Source organism: Dendroctonus ponderosae, unplaced genomic scaffold (assembly GCF_020466585.1).
Source record: "Dendroctonus ponderosae isolate FM_Combo_2020 unplaced genomic scaffold, Dpon_F_20191213v2 Dpon_F_20191213_3, whole genome shotgun sequence".
Lineage (NCBI taxonomy): Eukaryota > Metazoa > Arthropoda > Insecta > Coleoptera > Curculionidae > Dendroctonus > Dendroctonus ponderosae.
Window position 1 is genome coordinate 6,058,603 of NW_026018508.1, and position 17,155 is coordinate 6,075,757.

Below are 17,155 nucleotides of genomic sequence, written 5' to 3' on the forward strand. Positions count from 1 at the left end.
TTAAACATGAAAAACTTTCGTAGGACGTATTTTCTTGTAAAGTTCATATTTACTGAGATATCGCACTTTGACGCACTAATGAGCAACCCTGTATAGTAAGATTCTTCATTGATGTAAGAATTATTCCAATTATTCCGGAAATCAATTTTCCTATCGAAGCTCAAGGAGTAGCAAGATTTTAGCTAAATAGCTGTGCTTGCATAAAAATGCGTTTAGATTCGCTTTTTATTGATGTAATTTTCTGCAATTAGAGAATCTTCTCAGAAATTACTTTAGATACATTTTAAAATCAATTAACAATAAAAATTCAAAGTGCATTCATTCTTTTGTCTTCTATTTTTCACAGGCTGCCTCATTTTCTCGCAATTATTCTTCTTCCACCTATCTGTGCGCTTCTGGCATTTATAGAATATTTTACCCTTTACAGCATTTCCGAAGTTTTCTAAACGTAACTGGAACAACTTTGTAATTACATGAAATGTTATGTAGGTACTGATATCGTTCAGTAATTACTTAAATATATTTTTTTGGGGTGAAAAATAACATATTTTTGAAAATATTTATTGAAAATAATTAAAATCTCATGTGAAGTAACTTAAACTCTCTTTATCACTGTTATACTTATTAAATGTGCCTACAATAATATTTACAAACGTGGACAAGGGTGCTGTTTAAGCTCGACTTTCTCAAATATATTTGTGTGTTTAGACATGGTTGCGGTTATTTATTATCTTTGGTTTTTATTAAACAACTTAATGTTTGTTGCATCTAAATACTTTGCATAGATATTGTACTTTTTTAGGATGGTAACACTACAGCTAGTACAGCGTATGATTTTAGTAAAAAATGTTTTAAAATTGTGCTTAAAAGCTCTTGAACTTAGAGTCTGAAAAGACTTAAAAATTTACAGCTGAGAAAACTGATTACTTTTCTTTCTAAATCTTGTCGCTCGTTTGTTTGGTGGTAAACCAAGTACAACTAGAGCTAATTTAAATGTTTATTAATAAACTTCAACTCACAATATTAATTTGTTCTCGATATTGACTCTAATCATGTTTATAGTATTTGCACTGATACGGAGGATTTGCGTCAGTCGCTTCAGTTTTCTACGAAATCTTGGAAAGAAATCGCCCTTCGAAGTAATAGAGGACATTTATTATCAAGAACTTTTGGAATTAAGATAGGATTCAAAATATAGTTGACCACTTTTTACTCGGTTTATACCTACAAGGTGGTGGTGGTTCCATACTGGATCATGCTTACTAATAATAACTTTAAAGTCGATTTCAAATGGAAAAAAAATTGAATTGATGTTAGTTAACTTTTGTTCGTTTGCCACTTAGGAAGCCAGTCACAAAAAATGTACGGAAATGGCAATGATTTGTTTCCTGGAAAACACACATCTGAATGACTTTCTTATCAGTTGTCTACCGAACGGTTTTATGTGCAGGTATATATATATCCCCTGAGCCAGCCTTATAAAGTAAACAGAATATACCGAAAGTTGATTCATTCGGGATTTATATGCTTGTATTGTATTGTATACTAGTCTTGTATTTCCCTATGAGAATTTTTTTATCTTTTTGAAATCTATTTCTGAATAATCCCTTTCATCCTGTACTGTGTAGTCGTTTATTTCAAACAAATTGAAGTCATCAATATAAAATGTAATGGTTTTATAATAATTTTCATTTTATGAAAATTTGGTTTAAAATTTTAGCTATTAAGTAAATATTTTAGATAATTTGTTTTACATAAATCAAAGAATTGAAATCAAAGAGGCGATTTTGAAAGTTTTATCACATTTGTAATGTTTCGAATTGATGACGTTTACATGGTACATATTCTCTCCATAAGTGTTTTTAACATTCTTACTCTCGGTGTTATGATTATTAACTGCTTTTATTTTTATAGCTCTTTTTATCCCCTGAAGTCACAGTTTTTTTTCAAGTTACTTGCATACCTTTTCCATTTTTATATTACTAACCAAAGCAGATTGTCCAAGATATTCCCAACAAACTTAAGTTTTGACTCGACTAGTAAGTAAGTCAAAAATAAGAAAAGTTCTACTATTGTTTTCTTATACTTTGATGATTTGGTTTCTAATTAGTAGCACTTGTTTACCTCATATATAAAATGTAAATTACCACAGCCGCACTTAGTTGTTATAGGTATTAAGGAAAAAATATGAAAACTTACTTTGTAATGAAAGTAGTGAAAGAACTACTTTTAGATTACTATTAAATTTTTTTAATTTGCATGATTTTAAAATGTATTTTTATGTGTAAACAAATAGCAGTTATAAAGTTGATTTAGGGACGGATAATAGTTGAGCAGAGAGATAAATTGTTTTTATCTGTTTGCACACATTTTATACATATTTTAATAAAATTTACAAAAATTGTTACATCTATTGCTGGAGTGGTTAGGAAATTTTGTTTTCTAGTTCTGTAACTACTTTTTATTCGCTATGAATAGAAGAGTAATAAGTAATTTATCTACACCAAACAACAGACTAAATTTATGGTGCGTGGAAATACTAGTATGGAAATTAAAAACTTCATACTGTTTATGTGTAGTATTAAAAATCTAAATTAATTGTGTCTATCGAGCCAAGATTTTTGTATTGGGAGCCTCAGCTTGACATTTAATGCTGCTCTAGATGGCCTTTAAACACTATTTTTAGACTAGACAGGTTGTACCCATACGTATGAATGTTTATATCAAATAACCTCTTTGTTTATGGAATGAAAATAGTAGTAAAATGTGTTTAGAAACTATGCGCTGATAAACGTAATTGCTTTGTATACGTACTACTATTGAGTAAATGGTGCATGTTGTGAGCCAGGAAAAAAGTGTTTTATCTGGCCAACAAAATCTAGTTAAAGTTAGTTTTTACCTGAGATATGTTACAACATTTGTTGCCTTTGGATTATGCGCTAGGAAAACTATCCTCAGCGAATTTATTCCAGTTAGTCTCCATCCAATATTTACTTGAAATACTAATCCGTTTACTACTTAATTGCTTTGGATTTGAGCTGTTTTAATTAAAAAAATGAGTTAAGCCAGCTTTCTATATTTGAGTGTGTTATTTGCTCTATGGTGGAATGCTTATTTGTTATTTGCATATAATCAGGAATACTAGTCTTTCTATGGAACATGTGAAACTTCAGTTTTATGTGCACAAAAATATAAGAGAGTACAATCTGAAAATTGCATTAGATACTTTTATTGTGATAGCCACTCGATTAAAAAAATATATATTTTTGGGCTGGAACTTTAATTGCAACTTCATGAAATAAATTTTAGGCTGGAATGTTAATTGCAACTGCATAAAATTCGCCTTTTAATAGTTTCGTCTTCACGTTTTACTCATTAATATATAGCATGTCATCGTCCAGATTTATAGAGTGGCAGTACTTATATAAATCTGTACAATTTCCAAACCCACCACCTGTTTCAAGTTACGTTACTTATTTTTATATTTTTTGCTTAATGTGAACATTTTATATAACCTGGAAATAATGTTTTTCATTTTGAAACAAATGGCAGTCAATTAGAAGCCCGTAATCGCGCTTCTGCATTAATTGTCGCAGATTCAAGCAAACTAGGTACTTTTAGCAAGTCTAAAATATGATGGTCATTATGCTGCTCAGTTTTAGTTGTTATCAAGGGTTTACGTTAAATTTTAAAATATTTGTCAATAGACAACGTAATACTTTGCCTGCTACATGCACTTTGTTTAGTTTCATTAGAAATCGTCTTTATTCAAACGTATTTTTTCATAAATTGGAATTATTAATACATTTGTGCTCAGGCTAGACTAAACACAAAGCGGTTCCTTTGGCACTGCAACTGTTATCGCAATTTCTTGGTCTCAAATGAGTGATACTAAAGGTAAATGATCACAAATTCGTCTGGAAAGTCCAGAAGTCGACACCCGAAAGCAGGAAGACGACAATCCAAATTTAACCCGTGGGCGGAGGCCCCGCTATATTATCTTTTGCTCTCGTTTCAGCCTTTCTGTTTTCACTCTCTAAGATGACACTTTTACGTTATAATTGGGATAGATGCGACTGAAATACAATTAGCCTAAGCGGAACTTGGTTGAAATTTTTATAACATTCGTAATCTTTGAAGATAAGTGTTGGAATTAATAGCTTCAGATTCATTTTCCTGATACGGTACTGGGCAGGTAATGTGGCTCAATGTTTTCGATGTAGATTGCTCTATTGAAATTAAACATCACATGCAAACAAATTAATCGATATACATGTACACGTACACTTCAAGCTGCATAATATTTGTAACAAACCGAGCCAACAAACTGCAGGGTTATTGTCCTCATTATGTGACCATTTAATGTCTTATCTGCATATTGACTTTGGAATTATTGTAGATTATCAACCAAGCAAAAACAAAAGTATATTGATTAACTGAAGAATTGTACCAACGGCCGGGTTATTTGGTGCAGACTGAATTTGATTTTATTTATAAATGCAGTCATCTGGTTTGCGTTTTGGAACTACACCACTTCCTGCCAAGCGAAAAAAACCTCAATTCGATTACATAATTGTTCCAGACTCATTTCAAATGTGCACTTTTTTCAGTTGAACGATGTGTTTATGACGCCTTTGTTTGCCCCCATGGGACCAAAAATAGACATGTTCAATTCAAATAGGTGTCAGAGCATTGCTCAAAGATTTGACCTGTCCTTGTGGTCTTCTTTTTTTATCTTAACCTACGATTAATCGGTGTTTAGGTAGGTTGTGGAAATTAACTAATTAATGCCAATGTTCACCTTCAATCATTTGGATGTTTGTAACGTGTTTGTGCTTATAAAATAACGTCTGTTGCAAGCGATGTATTAAAAAGTCATAATGTGACGATTCTGGATGTAAGAAAGAGTATTGCTTGAATGATTTTTTCCGTGGTGGTATTCCGACTATTTTAACTCGATTGATAGTTTCAAACAGTTAATTGCGTTCATCTTAAGCACAGTCGATGTCTTAAGATTCGTCCAGACTCTTTTTGGTCTGTTTTTTGTTTAACATTCTTTGAAACCTTTCTTTTAAGAGTGTGATAAAGATGCCCGTTTTTCTGACCATTTCTTCTTTCACTTCAAGCATTAGTTATGTCTTCAAGTTGCACAAGGAGTCGAAATCAAAATGGTTTTCGAAGAAGTTATTTACTATTTATTTTAGTAATAATTGAAGCTTTAAACCCAGTTGATCTCATCTTAAAAGTTCAGTTTTAAATCTCCTAATTTCATACCACTTGAAGTCAGTCCTTTCTTTCATTCTATCTATTTCGGAAAACATCATTTGGCTAGCACGAATTTCTGTAGCAGAATGGGCACAAGCACGGTCTTGATAAAATTAAATGGATATTTTAGTTGGGTAAACTTAGGTAGGATGCAAAAAACTAAACATGGATTCATAAAAATCTCCATCATCTGCTGGAAAATACCCTTGCACAATGCTGTTTTACACTTTTCTTTTATACAACAGTACAATTAATTAATTTGAAATGTTTAAGAAGTATGGAAAAATATTATCAGAATTTTAGAAAAAAAAAGTGCTCATAGAAAACGTTGTCTTAAAAATAGTTTTATTTGGAATACGATGCTTCGTAATGTTATTCTGCACAAATAGTGGCATTTGAGGGAAATAATAGAAAATTTTATCAAATCTCCATTAGGATAATCCTTTGGATGAGTTAAGTTCGAATGAAATACTGGATTGAAGTACTGAAGAAAGGAGTTCTTCTGCAGTACAAATAAGTATACATAAATAAAATAATTCAGACATCTTGAAGAGAAATAATGTCTGTATTGTAATTATTGTACAAAATAATCATTGAAACAGTAGGTATGGTTTTCTTAACCATATTTAAGAGCCAACCATAAGAGTATCTAATTTATTAGATACTCTTATGCTGTTGGTCCAGGTTCTTTAAAATTTCCTTTACACATCTCTAAATGCCGTATTATGTAATATTCGTAGGTTTTATGTAGTAAAAATCGGTCGAACTTACCTGAACGTTTTTAAGTATATTGATTTGCGTATCTTTATTTTATAGTTTTTTTGGGCTATTTCAGGATGTATATTGTTTGCGCACATCTATCAGAGACTTCGGCGATATAAACTTGCAGAAACTCAAGCTTTAAGGAACCAAAAAGCAAAACTAGTCGATTAATTTTTCTATTTCAAAGGTGATTTTGGTTCTTCAGTGTTTTTTGTACACAATTCTGTCAAACGTATACTAGATAGGCAGCAATTTATTTTAATCATTTTGGTACTCAGGTATAACAAAAAGTATTTTTAAATTATACTCATATTTTTTAAATTAATTTGAATATTACCACATACAGAAGGTTTTTTAAATGTTGCAGCAGTTCCAACCGTATGGCAAACTGTTATTTTTAAATTTTAGAACACAAGTAAAATCAACGGAATTTACAAAAAAACGTGCACTGATATGTCTGCTCGTTTTCGGCAACAGAAAAGTTGCGTTCAGATTTATTGTTGGGGCTATTTGATATGAGAATGTCTGTTATAGAAGCACATACATTTTTTATACCAAACATTTATCGAACTCAACGCATCAAACACTACTTTAGTAAACCATAAAGTGGCTCAAAACAATCTAAAACTTGGGTGCAAATAAGTTTTAACAAAATAGTTAAACAAATAAATCGAATACTGACAAAACAACGGAAAATTTATGGCAACCAGAATTATAAAAAAGCTGTTCAATATTAGTAACATTTTTCAATCCATAACTCTCATCTAGGAATCGATCTAGGAATGTTGTGTAAAACATATCTTGTTTCAATACCAGATTCTCCTATTCTATTAATAAGTGCGTATCTTCTTTCCATAAGGATCTGATACATATTTAAGAGGTATACAGATTTAAAAAAACACACAGAAAAATCTTCAGTTGTCGCCACAAAAATTATTCTCGTTCATTTGTTACTTCTACTCTTTGCACTAGTCTATGAGGTAATTTCATTTTATTTCCTTGTTAGTACTTACTTTAATATATATTATCAATCTCAAATATATTTTGTTTTATTTCTAACTAAGTACATAAACAGCTACTTATTTTGCATTCGTTTTCTGACACTTTGTAAGTATCACAATGTTGCATATATTTGACGACGCCAATCGATTTTGAACCGAGTATGTATAATGTTTAAAATGTATTTATTCTTAATTATTCGGTAGTTATCAAGCTGGTCGGTATTTTTTTAAAAGGTTACTCAAACGGTCGATAAACTGGCATTATTTTAAACCCTGAAACCAGTGTGTATTTTACGTGCTTTCCAATTTTTGTCAACACATTAACAATGCACACTTTACAAGGCTTAATCACCACCAAATATAAATATTTGTTGATAAATTTACTAACTCTTTAAAGCCCATTTACACGCTCAAGCGATCTGAACGATCTGACTTGCACAAGCCAGATCTGAGCAAATGAACGAAAATCTGGCGTTTACACGTTCAGTTCGTTTTACCCAGATGTGAATGAGGAACACCCAAAATTGTATTGCGGCCAACAAGATGGAATATTTGGACGAAGAATTAATTCTTGCAACGGGTGCAGTGTGTGTTATAAAGAAAAAGATGAACTTGAAAACTAAAAAGAAATGGTGTGCAGAACACTTGTCCACTGGTGGTACAATAGATTGCACCGGCGTCCCGTCGCCGTACTTTTGTCAGCATTCCTTTTCCTAATTAAAATTTATGGCTTCATTTTTCTATTCACCCTGAGAGTTAAAATGTCGGAGGCTGCAGCAGGATCGATTTTACTCAAGCCAAACTTCAGATCTGCGTTTACACCTAACGATTTGCCTGAGCGATCGGGCTTGTGCAAGCGATATTGTTCAGTTGGCTTGAGCGTGTAAACGGCACTTTAGTTCAGATGTTGATCTTTGGTTTAACACGCAGTGTTTGAAATGCTTCTTAGAAAATTAGCCATGTGCACAATCCTACGCGGTAATTATTTAAAAATGTAAAGACAGTTTATTAATGATAAATGAGCCTGGACATGTTAACGTTTTGCGTAAAACAATCAGCTGACATCAAGCACAAAAGCGAGTTTTATTTAGAATTATTTATGATGTTTTTTAGGTTTTACTGTATGTTCTTTTCTTAGTCGCCTTTATTATGTTCCGATTTTTTAAGGTCTTATATATGCCAGTGACACTTTTTGCCTGCATGGGAAACGAAAAATTGATTATAATTGTCGAATACCACCGGATATATCTACATTTCCAAGGTGTTGAAAGCCAAACTGTTAAAATAAAAATAGCTTCCAAAGGTTTCCTGCTGGCAAATGTGTGCCCACACTTTTTATTGTTCGCCTCAGAGCTGAAGTTTTATTGGAAAAATTTATTTACTTGCAAACAAACTTGTTTGCCAACTGCTTGATTGTAACGTGCTATCAGTATTTAAATAGAACTGGAGAACTTGGGAGTTGGAACAAAATTCAACAATGTCCTTGTTCTATTATTTCGAACGTTGTGTGGCACACTTCTGAAAGACCGGGCAAAAGTAGATGGGTTTTACTACATATCTAAATACATTTCAATAATTTTTGCTACTGTCTACCTGCATTTGATCTGGTCTATTGCAGAAAAGTGCCGTAAAAATTATGTTTTGTCCAAACTTTTTAGCGTCGAATGAAATCGAATCAAAAATTGATATTTTTATATTAAAAAGTGTGTATTAATTTGCCAAGGTACCTACCTATAGAAAGATTTTCGAAGCAAAAACGTTTGTATCACCAACTCATGCAAACAATCGACGAATAACTGAAAAAGTCGTACATAAAATCTGAAACTCGTTTTCAGATTTTGTCACACGAATTAATAATCACCATATTTTTTTTAGTTAGAGTTAATGTCGTTATTTCTTCACACGTAATAATTATTTATTTTAATGGATTTGTCAAAGTGAATGATGTAGTTTATTTATACGTTATATAATATACATTTTGATGGCAATGAAATTGCAAAATGTATTGAAACAATAAGGCAAAAGTAAACCATAAAAAACCAAATGTAGGGAAAAAATTGGGGCCGGATTAAGGTTTTTTGCGGCTCTTCCGCTGTCGATTTAGCCGGAAATTTAATGCCATTAAAATATTTAGTAATTTTTTCGTTTAGTGGTTTTATTAATCATAATGATTAATAAACCCACTAAACGTCACAACAATCATGTATCATTTTCAGAAAATAATAAATTAATCTTCACTTTTTGTTACATTTTTAAATTATAAACCAATACAATTTAGGCCTATAGAAACAAGCATTGCTACAGTTACGGTTTATTGTCTCTTTTTATCGTCTGATTTGTCTGCAAATTTATTCATCGATTAATACAGTTGACTGCTTGTTTGATATTTTGATTTTATGAACTTTTACGTGTAAATCCAGGTCAAGCAGAGAATGATTTATTAAACAGACAAGTATTGATTGATCCAACGGCCTATACAAGAAATCGGGGCCTTAAACAAAGGGTGCTTTTAAAACCCACTACAGCATTGTCAATGTTTAGGTTTCTAAGATACTGTTAGAAACTACTTTCTGAAAATTATACAAATATACCTACGCCTAATTTTGCAATTTTTTAAATTTTTTATCAACTTTGATTGAACGCATTTCTTTGTCGGTGTATAACGTGTTTATGGTCTAAGAATTAGCATTATTCATTCTTTTCAATCATATTTGCAGCCGCCAATTATTTTCAATTAAAGCTCACCCAACATCATTTAACACCAATTTGCCACTACAATGACCAACTATTATTATTATTTTAACCTTTTAACTTTTTAAGGTTTATGTCCGATAGTTCACCTAATGTCTGATTTTCAAAAATGTCCATATATAAATTGATTTTCTAATTGTGATCTATCTATCTATTTTTCTTTGTAATTTACAAACTGACTAATCAGGCATTCACCATGTGTCCTGATAAAGTAAGTGAAGAAAAAGAACGCATACTCTTCAATTTGTTACACATTATAGAATCTAAAAAAGTTTACCTTCTTATATTTGAATAGGTGTTTAAGTTAGCTAAGCATTTTGATGATTATTTGATGAACTGATTCTGATCATTTAGAAGTAGATGTCTGAATTTTTATTCTTTGTCTCTGAAGCATATTTTTTTATTTTCTAATGCGGTAATTACGAAACCATCTCTAAAAAAATTCTTTAGACATAAATTCCTCATAAAACAGCAATGTTAGTAGTCTATTTATTACGTCCTATAAGTAGTATCAGGTAGCGGTTAGTACTGCCACTTAGTGCCAATTGGTTTGAAAATAGCTTAGTTTAGTACCAGTTCATGTACAGATCCTTAATATTAATATTAATTAATATATTTTTTTACAGTACCAGCCCAAGTCAGCTGCAGGAGATGACCCTTGATCAGGATGCAGCAAGTAAGTTTTATTATTATTTATTACTTATTTGTAATGTGTGTTAAATGTTGTTCGGCCAACGGAGTCTGGTTTAACGCTGAAGTACCGAAGTAAGAATAGAAAAGAAAATTGAGCTTGTACCTACCCAAATATGAGACATTGAGAAATAATTTGAGTGGGCTTCTCTATTATTCTAATTAGAAAATTTAATTTTTATTTTTATTTAATTTTAATCATTTGACAAATATTGTTCAAAACAAATTTATCTCCACCAGCAGCGCAGCCCGTATGTTCTATGTGAAGTCCAAATCATTTTGAGTAATTAAATAAATGTTAACGTAATCATTAATGGAAATTTAATTGAAACTGCAGAAGAAGTGTGAATCTTAAAGCAAAATGTGAAAAAACTATCTATTTAAGTGTCGTTTTTGTTTGTGTTTTTAGTTCCCAACTAGAATAATTCAAAGCAAACTTTAAATGTATATGTGTATGTGTGTGTATGAGTAGAAAATATCTGCATTTTCTTTATGGCAAATGCGACATCAAGTTGTTCACAGATTAATGAGTTTTCTTAATTTTAGAACAAACTTGAATCCATATCAACAGAAAGTTGGCAAATTCCGCAAATAAAAAGTATTCGTATAAACTATATAGTTATATTATAGTATAGCAAATAATAAAAGTTAGTAAATGAAAAAATATTTTATGGTAGCAAATAAAATACATACTTAAAATGCAAAAAAACCTGTGTGTAAATTAAGACGGCATTTATTTATCTTGCAACTGAAAAGAGGTAGACAAACAAAATAAAATTGGATCAAACCTTGATGAAGTTACCTAAATGGTTTATTCGTATTTTGATTGCAGATCGTAACAAGGCAACTGTTTTAAATTTGATACGTGCATCTTGTAAATTTAACTGCAAAATTAATATGTTTTATATTCAGGAAGGCTCAACCCAAAAAGCTCGGTATATAAATAATTCAATCAAGTTTTCTTTCGTGTAAAAAGGACGATCACTCCCACGCCGAATGAGTTGCCAATTATTCTGTAAGATTTAGCTTTTACATCTTTCCATTTGAAAAGTCCAAGGCATACGGAAATTTGTATGGAATAACGTCTGGAGAAGGTCAACGTATTGGCAACATACCTACTTTCTCTGCGCATTTGAATAGACTTTTGCCCGTTAATTTCAATTTGTTTATAGATTCAGATCTTAAAATGTGATTGGATAATGATGAAGAAAAGACACAATGAAAAGAAAACTAATTTCAAATGCAAACAATTATATTCACGAGAAAACATGATATTTATTGTCAACTTTAAATAATTTTTAGTTTCCGTGTGGTTAATTTTAGTTTTTTACTGTTTTTAGTTAAGGTTATTTAGTATTTTTTGCTGATTTCAATGTATCTTTATAATATTGAATAAGGTTTTATGCCTTCTCTTTCTTTATAAGTACTTTGAATAATGTCAGGTTTTTTCTATCATCCACCTTTCTTTCCTCGCGGTTCTTTTTGATGATTCAATTCCTTTCTTACTGTGCTTACTTTTCCGGGTCTGGATTTATTAGGACCAGCTTTTCGCTGCTTTGCTTGTTATCTTTCAGTACTATACTTACATTTCCGCAATTATCCAAACCTACTTTAACTAAAACATCATAAAAGCCTTTGATTTAAATTTCCAACTGATCGAAATTCTGGGCCTTGCGGAATAATCAATTCGACACGAAAATATATTTGGCAGTAGATCAGGTAAACAATCAAACGGTTTATCCAGACATAATCGCAACAAAACTATAACGTTATAGATTGTGAACGCTGGAAAGTGGCTCACAAGTGTCCAGTGTACATTTGATAGTGTGTGGTGGTATTTATTTAAGGCTAAAAATAGTGCTGTACTGTGTTGAGCAACAATATATTTAATTGCAATGTTGATTGGTAGACGTACTTTACATTTATTCCGCTCGTTTAGTGAGAAGTACCAGACTTAAACCATCTATTAAAGAACATTTATTTTTCCTGCATTAACTAGTTACACAATATTTTATTTAGTAGCTGCTAGGTTTCGTATTAGTATTTATTTTTTACTGTATGTTCTTTAATATTGATTAACGTAGGTTTTGTTAGTATAGTTCTGACGTAATAATTATTCGATATTAATAGATGGCATTTTTGGGTCGTATGTTTTAATTTACTTGACCAGAAGAAGCCCACGCAAATTCGCCTCAAGATAAATTGAAATAATAAATTCGCCTTTGGCAATTTTCCATGAAGTCCAGACTCTTAGCGAGGTTCGACGGCTGGAGATTGACAATCATGAGGGTTGAGTGATTTATAAAAATTGCGAATTAATTGATCCAAAGCAATAATATATTTGTTTATCGGATCTTTAACTCTAGACGCATATCCATCACCGCATCACATCCAATGGTTTTACTGAAAGAGTTAAAATGTAAATACAAAATCCATTTGAAAGCGCTCAGGCCTTTCTGAAGTCCACGTTGTAATAGAGTTCACGCAGTTGATGCTCTTTTACATGCAATTGAGAGACACATTAATGTTAATTTTTACATAAAATTCTTTGTTGAATTCATATACGAATTTTCGAATTGAGTCTTCGTTATTGATGGTGGTGCCTATTTGTATTTTTTTTTATGGAAAGTACCCAGGGATTTGGAAGATTCACGCTTGATGCAAAGCTAAGAAACTCGATGTTTGCAAGACGAAACATTTAATGTTTTGTCCAATAATTTTACGTATTTCGTACAACTTTCTCGTAATCTAAATCGTTAATATTATGGTTTCGTTAGGCAGCTCCGACATCTATTGTCTTTGCCATTTGAATTTTCTTGATAAACTTTCATTATTTCACATTTATAGCATATCGTTTTATGTTGAAATACTCGCCCGAAAAGATACAGCAGGTACAAATCGGGTTATTTTAAAAAATTTCTAGATTAGAACGGTTTCTACTCGATTTTTTAATTAACATTTTTTATTTGCTTTTAGTCTTGGGTTATTTAGCTCATAAATTTGACAATGTCCTTTCAAATAACTTGAAAAAGACGCAGAATATTCAAACGGTTTGTAAGAGCTGGAGACAATGAGTAAACTCTGTATAGAACATTGTAAATTTGTTTTATTCAGTAAAACAACCTAAGTAAACAGAAACTAACTTTTATTTAAAAAGTTAATTAGAATATAACTTGTACATTTTCTTTTCGTTTACTACTACTTTATATAGAGTACATACATGTGGGTGTGTGTTTGTCCCATGTATTTTGTGTTTTTTTTTATTGCAAAAGGGAAATAATCCTTTCCACTTCACCTGGTGTTATCCGAAATATTTTTTCCTGGTGCCTAATATAATGTACTTTTATATATTCTTTTATATTTTATACTATCTGAATTCTGCACAGACAGATTGTTAGTATTTTAGATTTCCATAAAATTACAATTTAGATGCACATCACACTTGTATAAATTCATTATTTTAATTTTATATTTAAATAAATTCATTATTTTTAGCTACTATTTGACGGAAACATTACTTAGTTGCTAAACTAAAGATAAGTAATATCAATTAGACACGAGAATCTCATCTAAAATGTCAGCTGGAGCCTGCTGTTACCACAAGAAGTTTGCGGAAAAATAAATTAAAATTAACTTTTATCGATTTAAACTGCAGTAATAAAATATGCAACCTCTATGAAATGAATCGTTAATCGCGAATGTAAGATTTTCTGAAACCTCCAAAATGTTGTTGGAAATTTGACGCAAATCTTTGTTATTCCAGAGCTCCTGTTTAAAATAGCACACACGTAGGTGGCATGTATATAACATGAAAAGTTCAGACTTCCAACACTTTAGATCAATTTTATTACACATAAATTCGGTAATTGGTTGTCATAAATTTTTTTATGTGCAAAAAGAGACCAACAAACTTGCTCCAACTAAGTTTGATTTCCCCGTTAACGTGCCATAGTCATATTTTGTGTGAAACATTAGAAGCATATTTTTATAGCACTTTTAACCCGATTAAGATTCACTAGATTTTGCTGTTATCTAAATTCAATCAGTTTATTTTTGGATCAATGTATTTTACTCAGTCAAATTGGCATGTAATGTTGTCAAGTTATATATTTTGTGTTTTTTGATTCCAAGCATCAACGTATAAACAGTCATAAGGCAAATTTCATGATTTAAAGCACATTTTCAGTTTGTTAATGTGCTTGTTATTTGAAGTTGACTGCATATCGAATGAAACAGCGCGTACTTTTTAATATTCAAATATTCCCATATTTAAATTAGACCGTTCCCTTGACCTTAGATATAATGGGTAGAAACAGAAATTAATGAATAAACAGAATTCAAACCAATTTTAATTTGCAATAGGTGTTAGGTACCTTAATTCCTTGATAAAACTACCACTCGCTAGCAGCATTGTAGGAAGTGTTTTTTACCTATTTTAGCCGTCAACAATTTGGCATTTGTGGTTTTAAAACTAAGATTTTTTTATAACTTTCCGACGTAGTAGTAGTTTGGTTTCGAAATTATTCGTGAGTATTAGTGAGAAATACATACTATAAGGTGCAGTTCCTATAACATGCGGACAGAAACATAAGTATAACTTCATACATTACTAAGTTTTATCATTTATGTAGCTCATTTTTTAATTTCCTGAAGTATTCAGGCAACAAATAAGTTTCAGTTGATTTACAATCCATCATCGGGATCAAATTTTCAATAGAAGTTTGGTGCGAAATTATCAGTTATAACCAGTTAAAATATGTATTTTTTACAGTAAAGCATTGCAGTCATTTGCAAATTAGAAAACTTATCCGACGTAATTTACATTCTCAGGCCTTTGTCCTACATTTTGTTAACTATAATTGTAACTCTTAACCAAGAAGCAGCCAGGATAGGAGTTTTACAAAACTTTTTTTTATTCTTTTTAAGTAGTTGATGATTAACCAAAGCGAATGAAAATAAAGTTGTTACTTCTAAAATTGCTAATATCAACAACATCTAAGCGTACTGCTAAAAAAAACGTTAACTTTTTGCGAAAATCAGAAAATGTTACCTTTCTTAATGTCTTACATTTGAAAATAAACCATACACATAAGATGAATATGATTGGCAATTTGTTTGTTCTTTGATATTCCAAACGTGCGTGCTTTTCGTGGTTAAATATTTATCTGCCTTGTATCATTTTTTCTGAACTGCTTACTTAAATGTGGTTTTTAGTGCATGTGACACATTAACAAGCTTGTAGTTTATTCATTCTTCGAGTGATATTTCAGTCGATTTATCAAAATCTTTACGGCGGGGTCTTATTCATTTTCTGTCAGCGCTCTGATTATGTTGCCTTACACGATTAAACAGTCAGACTATACTGATTATGAATTATTTATTTATGGCTTAGTAATTCAACATGGCAATAGTTCTACACATTTATTGTATTTAAAGTCGGTTTGACTTCTGTTAAACACAGAAATATTTTGCAAAGTGTTCTGTACCACATTCACCATTCTGCGCCGAATATGTAATAAGTATTTTTGTAAACTTTAAATTAAACACTTGAAACACAGGTAAAGTCTAGGCAAGGTCTAATGAAATAGTGGAAAAACTCCAGGTTGGTGGAAAATTTGAATTGGATGAGCACCGCGAGTAGAACTAATTAATTCAGGAGCAATATAAGTAAAAATATTTCCTGATTATCTGTTTGAAAAGAATACCACAAAGGCATGAATTGTCTGATTCCATACGAAAATAACCCAAAAAAGCAATAGGGTGCATTGAAACTGAGCGGTAAATGTAGGAATTAATATACATTTCGAGCACGCTTGTCGATTATTTATTTCTTTACACAGTACAGTAAATTGAAGAATGAATTTCCAATAATCCAGTTACCAACAATTAACCAGTAGCATACATTATAAGTTGATTAAGTAAATGACATAATATAAATGCATAAAAATATACATATTTTAAATGGATGTTATAAGTCAAATGATATTCCATCCCGGTACTTTTATTTGTTACTTTAATTCTCATTTTCCCAATTTATTGGTGATTATTTAGATAAATTAAATTATAATTAAATAACAAAAACCAGTTTTCGGTGTGAGTTAATGAGTCAGTAATGAAATCTAGTATCTGATTAATTAATACTAAACGCATGGTAACATGTTAGTCAACTATTTTTCTCCGATAGTTCAAATATTTTTTACCACTATTCAATTCTCATCGCCAAATTGAATCCATATGGACGATATTCCTATGGAATTTCCTAATTCTAATTTGATCAACAAGGAATTTAAACTCCTGACAAGTGGCGAGTGCTTTACTACTATTTAGGCCACTGTGTCAGTCTTAACAAGTATGTGACGACTAAAATAAAGCTTTTTTAGAGCTTAAAGTCGTTTATAAACACCATCTTTTTAATTGCTTATAAACAGTACCCTCTTTACAATTTGAGATATTTTAAAGGCAACCACTGTTATTGCAAAATATTTGAAAAAAGTCAGCACTGGTGAAAAAACTTTACCTGAAACATATTGAAATACAAAAAAAGATAATTTCGCGTCGCATTTGAAAATATTACAATTTATTTGAAGAAATATGGCATAAACTAAGATTGGCATATCTTAGAGTTTAGCATATACCTGTCACGAATAATTAGGAAAAAACTGTTGAAATTGACTGAATTCAAGCAT

General features: G+C 31.0%; 1 protein-coding gene across 9 annotated transcripts in view; it reads left to right on the forward strand.

Moving 5' to 3' along the window:
- The window catches only part of LOC109543617 (early endosome antigen 1), a 45,629-nt gene that overhangs the window by 10,239 nt on the left and 18,235 nt on the right, over window positions 1-17,155 (forward strand). For 3 of the 9 annotated variants that reach the window (XM_019913422.2, XM_019913426.2, XM_048665221.1), the window contains exon 1: window positions 14,890-15,060. Coding sequence is in view for 2 of the 9 variants with exons in the window: in XM_019913424.2 (XP_019768983.2) it covers window positions 10,406-10,455 (50 nt within the window). In the remaining 7 variants the exon portion in view is untranslated. Of the gene's footprint in view, window positions 1-10,405; window positions 10,456-14,888; window positions 15,061-17,155 lie in introns of those variants that run through there. The other 6 variants (XM_019913424.2, XM_019913423.2, XM_019913425.2 and 3 more) reach the window with 5 other exon arrangements.